Source organism: Acinonyx jubatus, chromosome C2 (assembly GCF_027475565.1).
Source record: "Acinonyx jubatus isolate Ajub_Pintada_27869175 chromosome C2, VMU_Ajub_asm_v1.0, whole genome shotgun sequence".
Taxonomy (NCBI): domain Eukaryota; kingdom Metazoa; phylum Chordata; class Mammalia; order Carnivora; family Felidae; genus Acinonyx; species Acinonyx jubatus.
In genome coordinates this window covers 70,999,579-71,018,594 of record NC_069384.1, presented here as the reverse complement: position 1 = coordinate 71,018,594, position 19,016 = coordinate 70,999,579, and the positions used below count along the sequence as shown (strand labels likewise).

The following is a 19,016-nucleotide window of genomic DNA, read 5'->3' as shown; positions in this document are numbered from 1 at the left end:
CGCCCCGCCTCACTGAGGGCAGACGCACCGGCCGCACGGGCGTCCCCCGCCCCTCCTCCCCGGCTCAGCGCGGGCGTCGGAACCGCCCGACTCGCACGGCCTCCCCGCGGCGCGCCCGTGGCTCCGCCATACTGGTTGAGGGCACGAAGCAAGGGCGCACGCCCAGCTCGCTCGCGGTTCCTCTCGGCCCCGGATGTGACTGTTTGGCTGAGGCGCCCCGCGCCCAGCGCTAGATGGGATTGGGCGTCCACAGGTGAGGTCATCACGAGGCGCCGAGGAGGAAAGCGGGAAGCGCAGGTATGAGGCTGGCATCTGTGGCTTTGTGGCTGTTCCTCGGTGTCTTTTCCTTTTTTTGGTCTAGTGGTCTCTCGTCTGCTTTCCTGGGCCCCTTTCCCTGTGAGGTTTTCCTGTGTCAGGTCCCTGCTTCAGACTCCACTCTAACGCATGAAATTTCCAGTTCCTTGCTAGCCAAGTCCTAGCTCCGCCACCTTCTACTTAAGTTGGATCTTCTTTCTTTACCTTCGGCGTCTGAGGTCGTCTTCTCCTGGTCAGGCCCTGTTGTTCTTTGTTGGTACTGGCACTTATTAGAACCTGAGTCCTAGCGTGTATTTGGAAAATAAGGTCATCATATTTGAATCCCCGCACCACCTCCCCCCACCCCCGCCCAAATGTTTCGATAGCCTGAAAGTGCCGAGTAATTGCTGATTAAGTCCTCCTTTCTTTGGACAAAATGTAGCCTTTCCCAGTTTTTCCTGCTAACCCGATTAGTAGGCGGATCCAGGCAGCGTGTTTTTATATAATTAGACATTCCAATAGGGAGAATGATGTGGAGGCTGTAATTATAGATGGCTTCTTGGAAGAGAAAGAATTTAAGCATTATTTGGTTATATTGCATTTTCCTAGGTGGCCAAAAGTTTTCTGACAGCCTTTAAAGAATGCTTAGTGAGAGAAAATAATAACCATCATGTGAACAAGGCATTGTGCCAGGTCTTTGATTCGAGTTTTATATAATTATCAAAACAACTCTGGGGTAATTATTATAAGACTCACAGATTCCCTTAGTAGTCAACTCCACTGTCTTGCCTTTATGTGGTAAGAAATCTTTTCAGTAGTTCCTTCTGTGTATAATACATTTCTAATTCTCCATTAAAAACGAACAGCAACTACCTTCTCTACTCTCTGGTAAATGGTGTTTATTATTTGCTAGTCCCTTCTTCCCAGATGTTTTTTTCCTCCCAGTTTAATATCCCAGATTCTTTACTAACTAGTGCTAATGCCACAGCCTTTCAATCATTTTGGTTGCTATCCAGCTTCTCCACATCAGGACCAACTTTGGAAAACCCAAACATGTGAAAAAAAATTGACCTATACTTATTATACTGATAGTGACTACCTCATATTGTTTGAATGGTAGTGTAATCTCAGACTAGGGAGTTTTATTCATTATTCATTTTTCAACTTTCATCTATGGGACATACAAGATGTCCCCTCCCAAGGAGGTCAGAGTTTTGTTTGGGAAGGCACTTTAATTTTTTTTTTTTTTTTCTTCAAAGATAAGTAGAGTTTGGTCCATCTGAGAAGGGGACAAAGAACCAGGCAGAAACAACAGCTTTGAAGTCACAGACACTTGAAAAGGACGTGTGGGCACATGGAAATATAACTGGAGCAGTATTTAGATATCATTCAGTTATTAAAGACTTTGACATTTATTCTGTCTGTCACAGTGTAGGTGAGGTGGAGCCTTTGAAGGATCTGATGAGATAATTCTGGTGCTAATACAGCCCAGTCAGTGAGCTGACTTTGTGGCAAGTACCCCTTCAAGTGCCCCAGGCAGAATTTCAAAGTAGGAAAAGATTTTATGACTGGGTCCTTTTCTTTCTACAAATCATCCTCCTGACCTTGCCCCTCCCCCATATTTAGTACTGTCCTGCCTTCTGACTGTTCAGAACTTCCATCTTCACCTTCCACCCTTTCTAAAAATGTTCTCAAGATACCCCACCTTTCCTTGCCGACTCCATGATTTCATTAGGTATTAAAGGAAACTATTATCTAATTAGAGTAATGCACAATAGGCTATGATAAATTGCTTTAGGCATTACCTATGAGAAGAGAAGCTTGTTGACCTGATACCTGAACAAGGAGATAATGGCTCCTACCTATTTCTTGTAGGCTTTGCTGTCCCAGTAAGGAAAAACAAGAAACAGTGGCCTGACAGCTCATTTCTGAAAGATTGTTTTGATTTAACTCAGATTTAATTACATTTTTTTGCCACGGCCTTATATCACAGCAATCTGTTGTTTAATACGGTTTTTTTTTTAGGTTTATTTATTTATTTTGAGAGAGAGAGAGTGCACAAGTTGGGGAGGAACAAAGAGAGAAGGAGAGAGAATCCCAAGCAGGCCCGACACCGAGAGCACAGAGCCCAATGCCCAATGCGGGGCTCAAATTCACAAACCATGATAGCATAACCTGAGCTGAAATCAAAAGTCAGGTGCTCAACCATCTGCGCCACCCAGGCACCCCTGTTGTTTAATACTTTTTGATAGTGGCCTTTGGGTATGTTTCAAATAAGAGAACAAATAATTTTAATTTTGTAGACTAAGTAAACGAGTGATCCCAGGGGTTCTGGTTGACTCCCGTGATCAATACCCTGCATAAGTTGAAAAGCTTCAATGTATAGTACATTTCTGGGACTTTCCCAACAGTTTTTCTTGCTTTAATTTTATTTTTTTAATGTTTATTTATTTTTGAGAGAAAGAGAGCACACAAGCGGGGGAAGGGCAGAGAGAGGAGAGGGACAGAGGATCTGTGCTGATAACAGAGAGCCCAGTGTGGGGCTTGAACTCATGACTCTGAGATCATGACCTGACCCAAACTTAGATGCTTAGCTGACTGAGCCACCCAGGAGCCCTTCAACTATTTTTCTTAACATTCTCCATAATAGGTCTTTATTTTTATTTTTCTGACTAGCTTGGTGATCAGTAAATATTATTCAAGTGATGTAGAGATTAGAAGTTTAATTTGTATTTTACACTGGTGCGTAGAGGTTAAGGTAGGGCTGACCTTGGTTTTGTGAGATCAATAGACACTGATTCCATTATGGAAAAATTTACAGGAGCTGTATTGTCTGTAATAGTTCCTTTAAGCTCAAAATCCATTTATTGCCTAATTTCTCACACTTTGGGGTGAGCTTAACCACGTGTGTCTTTAATGAGTCTTTTCCAGAAAAAAATTATATTAGGCAGAAAACCTGTGAAAACTTCACCAGTCGGCATTTACTTAGGTCACCTGTGAGTAGATATGTGATGGGAAAGCAGAAGTACTAGAAACCTTGCCTCATTCTTGTCTTAGAGAAAACTTAAAATCCCAGTAGGAATTCAAAAACACATGCACACAAAATCCTAAAGCTGTAGAGGGCAGACTTCCCCGGACTTTAAAGTGGATTCACTGTAGAAAAATTAAAACTAACGTAGGAAATAATCGATCAATTCTCTAAAGAAAAAAGTTAAAATTATTTGTAACTCTACTGGTCTTTTCAATGGTTAATACAAACTTCGTATTTTAAGGTAGCATTTTATCTATGTTAACGTGATAAGTCAGTCACCACAGATGACAGTCCCTAAGCCTAAATAACGTTAATAACATTTATTTCAAATTGTGCTAAGTGTACTTTTTTCTTCCTTTATCTGGAACATTTGGTAAAAGCCTTTTTTATGGTAGAAAATTATTTAACTACTATTTCATTACTTGTTAGCAAAAATCAAACTACCCGAGTTCCCTGTCTTTACCTCTTTCTGAGTCATTTCCTCTCCAAACCTCTCCTTTAAAACTTATTTACTTCAGTCTTTAGTTTCGTCTGTATACTAATTCAGTGCTTCTGCTGAAATAAATGTTTTTTTTAATAAATCTTTTTGTCTTTCCTATTTTGTCATCTTTATGAAAATTGCTATATCTGTTTATGTGACCATGTTTCTGTTACTCCCCCCCGCCCCCGTTACTTTGATTACTAAAAGATTAGTGATTTTTTTGCAGTCTAGTTAGTGATTTTGTGTATGTGCGAGTGTCTAAAAATGGGAGGAAATAAGCTTTGTGTCAGGAATAGAAACTTCGGGCGGATTGCCAGATTATTTTAAATCATTTTTCAGAACAATATTAGGAAATTTATCTCTGTGCTATTGGACTAAATTCAGGTTTCATATCTGAAAATATGAGAGCAGCAATGGCAATTTCTCACTAGATAAATTCTCCCGGTAGGTTTGTTTGCTTTCTTTTCTCTAACCATTTAGAGTTATATAAATTGCCCTGATTTCCTTTTTTTGCTTTATCCAACAGGCAGTTAAGGCAGGGTGGTATTATATGACAGTTTCATTATATAAATCTGGGATGCCTAGTGTATCAGGAATCTCAATTTTGCACATAAGTACTGCTGTTAAGTGTTAAGTGGGTGATAAAGTAATTAAAAATACATGAGTACAGGGCATCTGGCTGGCTCAGTCAATAGAACATGTGACTCTTGATCTCAGGGTTGTGAGTTTGAGCCCCATGTTGGGTGTAGAGATTTCTTAAATAAATAAACTTAAAAATACCCGAGTACTTTAAAAGCATTAATGAATGCTTTTATGAATATAATGAATCATTTATGGCTTTTCGTCATTTTCTGTACTTTCAGAGAATCCTAACAAGTTAAAAACTGTTAACAAGTGGTTGGGTGTCTGAGTGGCTCAGTCAGTTAAGCATCTGACTTCAGCTTAGGTCATGATCTCACAGTTCTTGAGTTCAAGCCCTGTTTCCGGGTCTGTACTGACAGCTCAGAGCCTGGAACCTGTTTTGGATTCTGTGTCTCCCTCTCTGTCCCTCCCCTGCTCACGCTCTGTCTCTCAAAAAATGAATAAATGTTAAAAAAAATTTTTTTAAACTATTGTCAAATGGCTAGGCCCCAACCCCAGCATTTCTGATTCTCTAGGGTAGTATTGGGCAATTTATATTTCTGAGTTCCTAGTTTATGCTGATGCTGCTGGTCTGGAGGCCATACTTTGAGGACTATTGATGTAGATACATGATACCACTTTGACCAGCCTAATAAAAATAGAAGAAGTGAGGGGTGCCTGGCTGGTTCAGTCAGTGGAGCATGTGACTCTTGATCTTGGGTTTATGAGTTAGAGCCCCATGTTGGGTGTAGAGATTGCATTAAAATATTTTTTTTTAATAGGAAAAGTGATCATGGTAGTATTTGTTGAGCCCTCATTATGTACCAGACACTGTTATATGTGCTTTACACATATTATTTTGCTATGATCCTGTGAAATGGTGCTATTATTTTTATTACCCCCATTTTATAGAGAAGGAAAATGAATCACAGAGAGGTTCGGTAACTTGACCAAAGTCACCCAGCTAATAATAGGTAGTAGAGCTATTCAAACTCAGAGAGTCTAGCTCCAGAGCTCATTCTCTAAAACATTATTCATATAAAAGATATAACTTGATAATTGAACAGCTCTCTTTTATTTTTTATTTTTTTAAGTTTATTTTTAATTATTTTTAACGTTTATTTTGAGAGAGAGAGAGAGCACGAGTGGGGGAAGGGAAGAGAGAGAGAGGGAGACACAAAATCTGAAGCAGGCTTAAGGCTCTGAGCTGTCGGTACAGAGCCTGATGCGGGCCTTGAACCCACAAACTGAGATCATGACTTGAGCTGAAGTCGGACACTCAACCGAGCCACCCAGATGCCCCTAAAGTTTGTTTGTTTTGAGGGGGGGAGGGGTAGAGATGGGGGAGGGGAGAGAGAGAATCCCAAGCAGGCTCCACACTGTCAGCACAGAGCCGGATGTGGGGCTCAAACTCACAAACCATGAGATCATGACCTGAGCTGAAATCAAGAATCGGATGCTTAACCGACCGAGCCATCCAGGTGCCCCAAGCATCTCTCTTTTAAAAAGAATTTTTACTAATTTAAATATATGATATTTATTCTAATGTGAACCTCATATCAGATGCTAGCGGACAAGGTTTGCCTGGGTCCCTGATAGCATAGAAAGTCCATTTAGGCATGTGCCAGCCAGGTGTACCCAATCCTGTGTGCAACTAAACTTTTGTAGACTTGATCTTCAAATGTCCTTTTTTTAAATTAAGGTTTTTTAGATGTCTTTTTAAATATTTAAGTGAAATACTGCATATTGTATTTGTCTCCTCCCATCAAGTTCTTAAATAAAAGATTATAGTTTTTTTCCCCCTCTCCACAGTGTCTTCTGGGCCATAATGGCAGTCAAGTGGACTGGTGGACATTCTTCACCTATTCTCTGCCTGAATGCAAGTCAAGAAGGCCTAGTCGCTTCTGGAGCAGAGGGTGGTGATCTTATGGTTTGGGGTGAAGATGGGACTCCATTAGGACATAAACGCTTCCAAGGGGCTGATGATGTTACCAGTGTCTTATTCTCTCCCTCCTGCCCCACTAAGCTCTATGCTTCACATGGAGAAACCATTAGCTTACTGGATGTCCGGTCACTCAAAGGTTCCTTGGACCATTTTCATGTGAATGAAGAAGAGATCAATTGTCTCTCATTGAATGAAACTGAAAACCTGCTGGCTTCTGCTGATGACTCTGGAGCAATCAAAATCCTAGATCTGCAAAATAAGAAAGTTAGCAGATCACTGAAGAGACATTCCAATATCTGTTCTTCTGTAGCTTTTCGGCCTCAAAGACCTCAGAGCCTGGTGTCATGTGGACTGGATATGCAGGTAATGAATATATTGCAGAGAGTACTTGGGTAATTTTTAATGGGTTTGGTAACGATCAAATTACTGACCAGGCTAAATATATTTTTGCATTTTCTGTTCTCTAACGTGTCTTATTTGTGTATGAAGCATGAGCTTTATTTCTGCATGTTTAATGCTAACTTGACAAAGCCAAGTAGATTTTATTCATAAAGTAATCGTTTATCCTTTAACCTTCCTTTCTCTGTGCTTAAGACAGTCATAAAACCTGAGAATTCAAATATTTGATTCTAAACATCTTTTTTTTTTTTTTTAACGTTATTTATTTTTGAGACAAGGAGAGACAGAGCATGAACAGGGGAGGGTCAGAGAGAGAGGGAGACACAGAACTGGAAGCAGGCTCCAGGCTCTGAGCTGTCAGCACAGAGCCCGACACGGGGCTTGAACTCACGAACCGCGAGATCATGACCTGAGCCGAAGTCGGATGCTGAACTGACTGAGCCACCCAGGCGCCCCTAAACATCTTTTTAAACAAAGGAGCATGCTGAAGACTATCGCCCGCTCTCTACAAATTCTATTATTTTTTCTAAAAGAAAAGAGAGAGAGAGAGAGAATCTCTTGTTGTTCTTACTTTAAAATTCTGTGGTGTATTAATTGAATTATTGTATATTGGTGACCAAGATCAGAGCATTGCCTTGAGTAAGTTTTAAAAGGAACATCACATCACAAATTAGACCAAATTCAGAGGAAGTCTGTCAGAAGAGTGGATATAGCAAGAAACCCCGTTATGTGGGTAAAATGGGAGTGTTTGTTTATTTTTTTATTTATCTATTTATTAGAAAGAGCATGAACTGGGGTGAGGGGGAGAGAATCCCGAGCAGGCTCCACACTGTCAGCATGGAGCCCAATGCAGGGCTCTAACCCATGAACTGTGAGATCATGACCTGAGCTGAAACCAAGAGTCAGATGCTTAACTGACTCAGCCATCCATGCGCCCTGGAAATGGAACTGTTTAATTCTTAGTTTTCATGAGGGGGAGAAGTGGAATGTGCTAGTGGTAATAGAAGTCATGGGGAAGCAGACTTTGGTTTGGTTTAATAAAAGAAAGCTTTCAGATAGCTTGAACTTTCCCATAGCAGATGTACTTCCTCTTAATTTTTTTTTTTTAACGTTTATTCATTTTTGAGAGACAGAGCATGAGTGGGGAAGGGGCATAGAAGGAGACACAGTATCTGAAGAGGCTCCAGGCTCTGAGATGTCAGCACAGAGCCCAACGTGGGGCTCGAACTCACAAACTGTGAGATCATGACCTGAGCTGAAGTTGGATGCTCAACCGACTGAGCCACCCAGACACCCCAGATGTACTTCCTCTTAAAAGTAAATCTTGTAGGGGTGCCTGGGTGGCTCAGTCAGGTAAGTGTCCAACTCAACTCTTGATCTCAGCTCAGGTCATGATCTCGCAGTTTGTGAGTTTAAGCCCCATGTTGGCCTCCATGCTGGGCATGAAGCCTAGTTAAAAATAAATGTTATCACTGGAGTGAGAATAATCATGGTTTCTCTTTGATAAGCACTTACTACTTGCCAGTGCTTTACATATTAGTTTTCATTCAACTCATACCCTGATAATTACTGTTACTTTTTTAGAAATGAGACTGAGGTTCAAATTAAGTATCCATATAGCTGCCTGAATTGAGATTCGGACTTGAGTCTCTCTGGCTTCAAAGGCTGTATTTTTTTTCTGTGACATCAGAGGTATCACAAACAGGAGATCTCAAGCAGGAGATCATCAGCACTGTGTTAGAAAAGGTTCTTGGTTTGCAAACAGGCGACTTCTAGAAAAAGAACCATTGTTTATTAATGACCTGTGTCCTGCACAGTTATAAGTGTTTATTCTTTTTTTTAATGTTTATTTATTTATTTTGCGAAAGAGAGTATGTGGAGGAGGGTCAGAGAGGGAGGGAGAAAGAGAATCCCAAGCAGGCTCCACGGTGTCTGCACAGAGCCCTATCCACAGCTCGACCCCACGAACCATTAGATTGTGACGTAAGCTGAGATCAAGAGGTGGATACTTAATCAACTGAGCCACCCACGTGCCCTAGTCTATATTCTTTACTGTGTACAATATCTTTCAAGACTTTGTGATTCCATTAATATCATCAAAAGCTTTATCTTTCTACCTTTTTGGCCAGCAGTCTTTACCACTCCCTTCTCTACCCACTACACCCCCTCATAAGTTAGAAATAAACGAGGCTGGGTTTTGTTGTTTCCACAATGACTGCCATTACCCTCCCCCAAGCTACTGGTAGTTAGTAGGCAGGATCAGTGGATGGCCAGCAGCACTGGGACAGTCCCTAAACAATAAAGAATTGTCTTACCAAAAATGTCTATAGTTCCTCTGTTGGGAATCATTCTGCATTTGAGGGGCACAGTGACCCTACAACCTATAAACTCTTTATCCACACCTATGTCTTGACCAAGCCCTTACAAACCTACATTTTCTACCCTCATGGTGATAATCTGCCTATTTTGGTTATACAGAAAGACCTACACACACACACACACACACACACACACACACACACAAAAGACCTACACATCCAGGTGGATATCTGTGTTGAGTAGGCAGATTGTACAGTGTCTCTTTGACTAGTCATTCTTTCAACCTTAGGCTGTACCAGTTTCCAATCTCTGGTTCATTAATATACTAGGCATGGCAGTAAACAATTAGGTGTGCAAAAATGACCTATATACTTCTCAGATTAGATAAGAAATGGGCATCTAGAATTTATTTTGCCGTCAGTTCTGGGAGAGAAGTTCTAGTGGCAGGCAACTGCTAGAGAGCAATATAGAACAACCTAAATATTTTGTGAAAAGGAGGCTTAGGTAATTGCTTATTTGATTTGACTGCCAAGACCTAAATATTCACTGTAGATTAATTTCTGCATTGGGTTGTGATTTAACAGTGGTAAGACATCACACAGAACTTTTAAGAAATTACTTTCCTTGGAGTGCCTGAGTGGCTCAGTCAGTTAAGCATTTGACTTCCGCTCAAGTTGTGTATCTAACAGTTTACTTCTTAAAACCTGGTTATCTGATGTTATTCTAAACTTTAAGAATAGCTAATCTGAAGGAGTCCAAGATTGTAGGCATAAAAGTGGAATGGAGTTGTTATAAGGTTAATTTTGAGAGCTCTTTCTCTCTGAACAAACACATTTTACCTCAAGGCAGGAATTGAATTATTGCCACACACAGGAGATATATTCAATGTACCTATCTTTGTTATTACAGAAATCATAAAAATTATACTCTTTGATTTACATCGGTTTAAATAATTAGGCAAAGCACACTTAGAGTGGCAGGGAACTTAACAAATTGATTTATTAAGACATTTGAGACTGCTTAATTTTTTTTTTTTTTTTTTTTTTTTAGAGAGAGTGCAAATGCGGGAGAGTGGCAGAGGGGGAAAGAGAGAATCTTAAGCAGGCTCCATGCAAACAGCACGGATCCCAAGACCCTGGGATCATGACCTAAGCCAAAATCAAGAGTCAGAAACTCGACCGACTGAGCCACCCAGGAGCTCCTAGACTGCTTAATTTTTTATTAAATAACTACAAAATATTTATAATATATGTGTAAAGTATAAGAAGAACATTAAATACATGTGTAGCCACCACTCAGATACAGTTTTCTCTTGTAAAGACCTTTGGAAATTTGAGACCATCATATATTTCTGTGGCATACACATTGATTTTTTGCCCCTCATTTCCACATCTGCAAATAAATGGTTCAAAAGGTTTATTGTTTTTTCTGGAGTTTGAAGGATCACTAGTACAAATAGTTAAGGATCAGGATGGCAAGAAGGCTTTTTTTTTCCCTTAAAAATGAATCTTTTCTGTGGAAAGAAATGTTTTTGTAGGGGGAGGAATTTGTGAGCAGGGTCACTTTGATGTGATTGCATTCACTTCTGAACATTTGCCAGTTGTCCACTTTCTCCCCCCTCTGACGTTTTGTAGGACCATAACCCCCAGACTCTTGTGTTCTTTTCTTTTAGTATCTCTTGCTTTCCCGCTTTGAGTGACACCACTTGAACCAGGTGGTTGAGAAATTGTAAAAACACCTTGGAATCTTTGGCGGTTAGGAAGAGTAAAGTAGTATAGAGAATGTCCAGAAAGGAACAGTCTGGAAATCTTCAATACTTGAAAATTATTCTTGGATTGGTAGAATCTGGGATGGCTGTTAACACATTTAGATTTCAGTAAATACAAAAATGTTTAAGCTGCTGAAAATACTTTGAGTATAGTTCATGTCTTAAGAGGGCACAAAATATAATCTAGGCATCATGCACGGTAGTGCAAGAAAGACTTGGGGATACCTGCCAAGACAGTTAAGTTAGCAGATTCTGGAATGTGCCATTTGCCTTGTGTTCAGATTTTTTTTTTTAGAGATTTGTTTCCATATCACGTCTTTGTTATATTTTCTGGTATTTCTTTATTTTACTTTAATTTATTTTAATTTGTTAATATTTTAGCTTCAGCCAAATAGCAACTGCTGGCCACTTAGTAAAATGTTATAAATCCAATCTAAAAGAGTTTTCAGTGCTTTTCTTGATAGAAGCAGAATGTATTAGAGGTCACTTCTTTCAGAGGCTGAGTTGAGGGCAGTTACCTTCAATAGAAAACCAAATCCTTAATATTCATCAGCAGTAGTAATCTTGTCAGTTCAGATCTGTGCTTTTGACTGAACCATGCTTATTCTAGTGTCTATTTTAAATCGTGAGTAATAATTAAGGGATAATACTAGATGGTAAAATAAAGCTGTCTATTCTCTGAAAGTATGAAGAATATTTTCCTTTTCAAATTGGTTGCTGTGGGAAGAAAATGAATCACTAGATTATAGAGTAAAATCAATTCACAAAGTTTTTTGTTTTGTTTTAAACAGGTTTCAATTAGCATTTCATTTAAATCAATTTAGTAGGTCCAAAATCATGGTAGGGAACAACAAAAAAAACCCACATATGCCAGGATGTCAAATTAATCAACAGATAGGTATGGAATTTTTGCTCTTTCCAGGTATTAAGCAAAGATGAATTAAATCTCAGGATGCCTGGCTGGTTTAGTTGGTAGAGCACATGATTCTTGATCTCAGGGCTGTGAGTCCAATCCCCATGTTGGGCGTGGAGCCTACTTAAAATTTACAAAAAAATGTTTAAGGTGAATTAAATCTCAAGAAACTGACAAGCTAATAGTATATGTTAATTAATAGCATAGAAATTAAATACAGGCAAGAGAGAAGTGAGCTGGAATATTTAGGAAAGCCTTCCTAGAGGGACAGGAACTTGAGGTAAGCCTCTAAAATGGGTACTTTAGGTTGTATGAAAGGAAAGAGAAAGCATCCAGATACAAATCATTTCAGTGATAATCCAGATTTCATTTATTTAGTTGACAGGCTTTCTGACTTGCAGCCAGCATAGACTAAAATTAATAAGTTTTATAATGTTCTATTTTACTTGTAGAGATGAGGATACAGTGACTTAAAGAAATGCAACTGCTCAAGAATGTGGATTACATACAGTTTGATGGGTTTGTTAATCCCAAGTTATTCAGGATCTTGTTTTCTACCTTATTGTACATTGGCGTCTGAGTTTTTCCACTGGCACATTGTGGTGCCAGCTGAATTTTTAAAAATTTAATATTGCTAGAAATGTATCATACTAATTATTATCAGACTACTTTGATGACTTTATTACAAGTGGAATAAGCATGATAGTCGAGCAAAATGGCTAGGCCTCTGTTTGACTACATAACTTCCTCTTATTTAAAGGTGATGCTGTGGAACCTTCAGAAAGCACGGCCACTCTGGATTACAAATTTGCAGGAAGATGAAACAGAAGAGATGGAAAGCCCACAATCACCTGGTCAGCTTTTAAACCCTGCTTTAGCCCACTCTGTGTCTGTAGCATCATGTGGCAATATTTTTAGCTGTGGTGCAGAAGATGGTAAGGTTCGAATCTTTAGGGTGGTGGGAGTTAAGTGTGAACAAGAACTGGGATTTAAGGGCCACACTTTGGGAGTATCCCAGGTCTGCTTTCTGCCAGAATCCTATATGCTGCTTACTGGAGGGAATGATGGGAAGATAATGTTGTGGGATGTAAGCAGTGAAGTTGAAAAAAAACAGAAGAGCCCTACAAAACATACCCACAGGAAGAAAACTAAAAAAGCAGCTTATACGAAGCAGGGTAGAAATACTCATGCTCTCGTAACAGATGAAGAAGAACATGGCAAAATTTTACCAAAACTAAGTGTTGAACATGGAGAAAAGGTGAACTGGCTGTTGAGTACAAAAATGAAGGGATACCAAAATATATTAGTAGCTGATCAAACTAGTAGTGTATCTGTATATCCCTTAAAAGCATTTTAAATCCAATAAAAAATTTGAAAAAGTGCAGCAGAACTTTTATAGGTTGAAAAAAATCCTGTTTCTTCATTTTTGTCATTCTTAATGTTTGTCATATTTTTTAATATAATTTATTGTTAAATTGGCTTACATACAACACCCAGTGCTCATCCCAACAAGTGCCTGCCTCAACGCCTATTGTCATATTTTGAATAATACCCTTCCATTGTATAAATTATAAGACACTGAGCAAAAGATAATTGGGTAATACTTTATGTAGTAAATGACATTAAAATTTGGAGGAGGAGAAGTAATCAGACTCAGAGTTATTAAGTAACAAAGAACTAGGAAAATTGCAGACATGATTACTTACCTGGAAAGGATCTTGGTTGTCTTGTCAAGCCTCCTGCCTCAGGGAAGCCCACATATGATCTAATCCAAGTGTAGTGTAACCAAATGACATTGGTTAATTCAGATCCTAGGATGTCTTGAGGAACCTTACCAAGTTGGAAGAAGAAACCTGTTCTTACTTGTTCTCTATAAAGCCCAGAAGGCTTTGCTGACAGTCACTCTCTGTTGTTTCTAAGAAAAGGGCTTCAGGGTCAGATCAGTTTAGGATATTATGCAGTAATCCAGGCTGTGGTGCTGATACAACCAAGAATAAGCCAAAGTTACGAATAAGCAGAAATTCTGACTAAGCAGAAGTTAAAAGTAGAGACGAGAGAGAAGAGGTAGAGAATAGAAACCAAGATAGTATGTCAAGAGTAAGTTCCTTTTCATCATGGCCGGGATCACTGTCTTCTCTACATGTTTTGTTTTGTTTTTTTAATTTTTTTTTTTCCTGAGAGAGCACAAGTGGGGAAGGGGCAGACTGAGGAGGATGGAATCTAAAGTAGGCTTCAGGCTCTGAGCTGAGTGTGGAGCCTGCCTGGGATTCTCTCTCTGCCCCTCTCCCCCACTTGCTCTCTCTCCCTGTCTCTTTGTCTTAAAAAAATAAAATTAAAAAAAAATTTTTTTAAAAAGGAGCGCTTAGGTAGCTCAGTCAATTGTTGAGTGTTCGATTCTTGATTTCGGCTCAGGTCATGATCTGGAGGTTTGTGAGATAGATCCCCACCTCAGGCTCTGTGCTAACAGGACGGAGCCTGCTTGGGATTCTCTCCCTCTGTCTCTCTCACTCTACCCCCGGATCATGTGCATACATGCACATGTACTCTCTCAAATAAGCTTTAAAAAAAGGTTTAGGGGCACTTGGGTGGCTCAGTCGGTTAAGCATTTGTACCAACTGACTGACTGACTGACATCTGCCTGACTTCAGCTCAGGTCCTGATCTTGCAGTCAGGGAGTTCAAGCCCCGCATCAGGCTCTGTGCTGACAGCTCAGAGCCTGGTGCCTGCTTTGGGTTCTGTGTCTCCCTCTCTCTCTCTCTCTCTCTCTCTCTCTCTCTCTCTCTCTCTCTCTCTGCCCCTCCCCTGCTCATGCTTTGTCTCTCAAAAAAATAAGTTAACATTAAAGAAAAGATTTTTTTTAAGTTTATTTTTTTTTTAATGTTTTATTTTTGAGAGAGAGAGAGAGCACAAGTGGGAGAGGAGCAGAGAGAGGGAGACACAGAATCCAAAGCAGGCTCCAGGCTCTGAGCTGTCAGCACAGAGCCCGACGCGGGTCCCAAACTCATGGACTGTCAGATCATGACCTAGCTGAATTCGGATACCCAACCAACTGAGCCACCCAGGTGCCCCAATTTTTTTTAAAGTTTAAATTTAAAAAAGGAATCAAGGCAGCTGCATTTTCTTGAGTTCTCACGGTCACTTGTCTCTGCTTCTCTCTACATGATGGTTTTTACTTGCAAAAAGTATATAGCCTTTCAGGGCTATATCAACAATTCATTTCAATTCCAGAAACCAAGTGAGCAGTGTCCTAAGTTCCTGAAGAGAATGTGATTGATCCAACTTAGTTAAGCACCTGCCTTTGATCCAGTCAGCTCTGGCTAGGGGGCTACTGTCATTACTAAATGACATAGTAATTTAGTATCCACATATCCAAAAGGGCCCACTCCCATAGTTGGGGAGTTAGTTCTCAGAGAAGGGGAGTGTACGCTAAACTAATAGTCCAAAGATCTACAACTAACTATTGATATTTGTATGAAAATTATGTATAAAACAAACCCTTCTTAGGTCAGCTATTATGTTACAGTTTGACCCTTTCAATTGGCAAGCAAGAGACCTACCCAGGTTACTTTAGTTAATGAAAGTTTGAGGAAACATAATGGTAAAGTAAGCAAAGGAAGGCACCTCCGTCTGGGCTTACAGAGAATCAGGATACCATTTTGAATATAGCTTAGCTCTAGTTGCCAGTCAGCTATTCAGATGACAAACAAGAACTTCAGTAGTCACCCCTTAGAAGTGGGCTTTCCAGGGGCACCTGGATGGCTCAGTCAATTAAGCATCCAACTTTTGACGTCAGTTCAAGTCATGATCTCACAGTTGTGAGGTCGAGCCCTATGTCAGTCTCCACACTGGGTGTAGAACCTGCTTGGGATTCTCTCTCCCTCTGCCCCCTGCCCCAAAAGTAGGCTTTCCAAAGTCCCCCATCTGTAGTAGGCTGAAAATGTCCCCCGAAGGTAACAGGTTCTAATCCCTGGAACTTGTAAATGTTACTTTGGTAAAAGGATCTTTGCAGATGTAATTATGTTGCAAGTAGTAAAGGATTATGTTAAACATAATCATAGTAATTGTGTACCTGCTTTTTTTTTTTTTTTTTTAAGTTTATTTTGAGAGAGCAAGTGGAAGCAGCTAAGGGGCAGAGAGAATCCCAAACAGGCTCTGTGCTGTCAGTAGGGAGCCCTACACAGGGCTCGATCTCATAAACCATGAGATCATAACCTGAGCCGAAATCAAGAGTCCTATGCTTAACTGACTGAGCCACCCAGGACCCCTTATTAGACTATAAGATGCTTGAAGGCAAGAATTCTGCCCTGTTTCAGAACTTACGGTCTGGTCTATCCTGGATCCCTTCAACTTATACAAACAGTACTCATTAAATCTTAAATGAATCAAAGGAGGTCCAGAAAGTATAAATATTAAGTATATAGAAAACAAAAAAGGTCAACTGAAAGGGAGCTGGTGGCAGGGTTACCTGGCAACCAGACTGAACCCTTTGCTTGTGTTTCATGTTATTTTTAAGACCAGCTGTCAGGGCTACACATGGTTCTCCCGACCAGTGCTCAATTTACAGACACCCAGACATGCTCATTTCATATTTGATGTTCCTTCTCCATATTACAATCAGTTTGTGGTCCAGGATAGACCATGCTGAGGCTGATGGCAGTGGCACCCAGTTGCTTCTCCCCGCCAAAAGCAAAAATACCTTTAGGATTAATCAATCACCCTTTGGCAGAATCATGTATAATCCTGGTGCCTTAACCTATGAACAGATCTCCCTTGACCTCAGTTTTTCTATTTATAAGCAGATAATTAGTGGAAACAGATTAATATACTGCACAAGTGCTGTGTGTGTGTGTGTGTGTGTGTTTGGTTTTCTGAACTATTTGATTTAAAAAATTTTTTAATGTTCATTTACTTTTAGATAGAGTATGAATGGGGGAGAAGCAGAGAGAGAGAGAGGGAGACACAGAATATGAAACAGGCTTCAGACTCTGAGCTATCAGCACAGAGCCTGACGCAGGGCTTGAACTTGGGACTGGGGAAATCATGACCTAGGCCAAAGTCAGATGCCTAACTGACTGAGCCACCCAGGCTCCCTCTGAACTATTTGAAAGTGAGATACCATAACACTTATCTCAAAATACATCAGCATGCGTCTCCTAAAAAAGACACTTTCCAATAAAACCATAATCCTAATATGTCTAAGAAATTTAGTAACAATTTCATTCTTGTTCTTGGCCAGTCAGTTTTGACTAATACCATTCTTACTGCGCCAAAGTCTGGTGGTTGGAGAGGGTGGCAGCCAGAAGTGCAAAAGATGGGCCCCTCAGCCCTGGGTGGGCTTATAGAGGTGAAAGGCTGGGAGCAAGAGGATCCTTGTGGTACAGTCTGGTGTCTGCGCAGAAAGGCGTCTCCTTTGTATACAACCGTCTTCCTGTGGTGTGCCCCTAGTGAGGAAGATTGCCCCTTCCACTGGGCTAAAGTTCATTTTAGAGACTAGACTGTCAGACCAGAGGATACTGGGAGAGTGAAGATAGGAGTCTGCTGGAGTGAACAAAGTACTCTGCTATGGCCACCACCATTAGGACCATATGCCAGCCAGAGGAGTGGGATTTAATCTAGGCCCAAGAGAGAATGTGAAAGAAATTCAGAACACCTCCCCAACACCAGGAGAGCCTGTCATACCCTGGTACTCTTGGTGAAGGAAAGGTCTGGGCTGATATTTAATGGAGCCTCCTTAAGGTCCTCCTCTATAGCCATAAAATACATTTGGGGGAAGTGACTCTCCACTTGGGCATAATTTTTCTGTAATCATTCTAGGCAATGATTGAAGAAGCATCCAGAGCACGGAGTGGTCAAGTAAAAACAATGACTTATAAATATTGACACAACAGGTCACAGGTAGGCCTGAAAATTGAGTGCATCTTTGAAAATTTATTTAGTTAATTGGTTTAATCTTAGGATTTCTATAAAGTATACCATCAAATATGTGATTATGAAATACAATCAAAGAGTTTGTAAGAATTGTTATGTCTTCTGAGTCCATAGACTAAACATAATCTGCATCTACTTCTCAAACTCGAATTTACTCATAAATAACCATATGTTGTACTGCCAGGAGTTCAGTTATTAGGTTCATTAAGTAGTACATCTGGGAGGTACAACATTGTTAATTGTGTTATAAGCCAATGTGTGGCTAGATAAATGCAAACATTATTTTATTACAAATTATAATAGTAAGTAAACTGGTTCAGCCACTATGAAGAACAGCATGGAGATTCCTCCAAAATTAAAGGTAGACCTAGGGGCTCCTGGATGGCTTAGTTGGTTAAGTGTCTGACTTCAGCTTAGGTCATGATCTCACAGTCTGTGAGTTTGAGCCCCACGTCTGTGCTGACAGCTCAGAGCCTACAGTCTGCTTCAAATTCTGTGTCTCCCTCTCTCTCTGCTCTTCCCCTGCTCATGGTCTCCCTCTCTCTTTCAAAAATAAACACTAAAACAAACAAAGAAACAAAAAAACTTTTAAAAAAAAGTAGAACTACCATATGATCTTGTTATCCCACTTCTGGATATGTATCCAAAGGAAATGAAAACACATTATTGAAGAGACATATGTACTCCCATTTTTATTGTAGCATCATTCACAATAGTCAAGATACAGAAACAACCTGGGTGTCCAGCAAAGGATGAATGGATAAAGAAGATGTGGCAGCATGTGTGTGTGTGTACACACACGTGCACGCACACACATTTATATACATACGAATATGTACTATTCAGCCATGAGAAAAGAAATTCTGCCATTTGCTACGACATGGGTGGACCTTGAAAACATGCTACATGTGATAAGTCAAATAGAGAAAGACAAATACTGTATGTTATCTCTTATATGTGGAATTAAAAAAAAATTGTAAAAGCAGAAAGTAAAATGGTTATGAGGGGTTGGTGGAGTAGGGGAATGGTACAGATGTTGTTTAATACAAGTTAACAGATGAACGTATCGTGTCATAGGGTATTTTGGCTTAAAAAAACTAATTAAAAGTCTTTTAAAATAGGTATATTTAAAAAAAAGAACTCGGGGGGCGCCTGGGTGGCTCAGTCATCCAACTTCAGCTCATGTCATGATCTCACTGTTCCCAGGTTCGAGCCCTGCGTCAGGCTCTGTGCTGACAGCTCAGAGCCTGGAGCCTGTTTCAGATTCTATGTCTCTCTGTCCCTGCCCCTCCCCCACTCTTGCTCTATCTCTCTCTC

General features: G+C 40.1%; 1 protein-coding gene across 1 annotated transcript; it reads left to right on the top strand.

Annotated features, from left to right (window-relative positions):
* The first annotated feature begins 22 nt into the window (after window positions 1-22).
* Window positions 23-19,016, top strand: WDR53 (WD repeat domain 53). Its single transcript, XM_015085763.3, has 3 exons — window positions 23-297; window positions 6,240-6,735; window positions 12,532-19,016. Exons 2-3 carry the CDS (start codon window positions 6,256-6,258, stop codon window positions 13,126-13,128), a joined length of 1,077 nt encoding a protein of 358 aa, XP_014941249.1. The 5' UTR covers window positions 23-297; window positions 6,240-6,255; the 3' UTR covers window positions 13,129-19,016.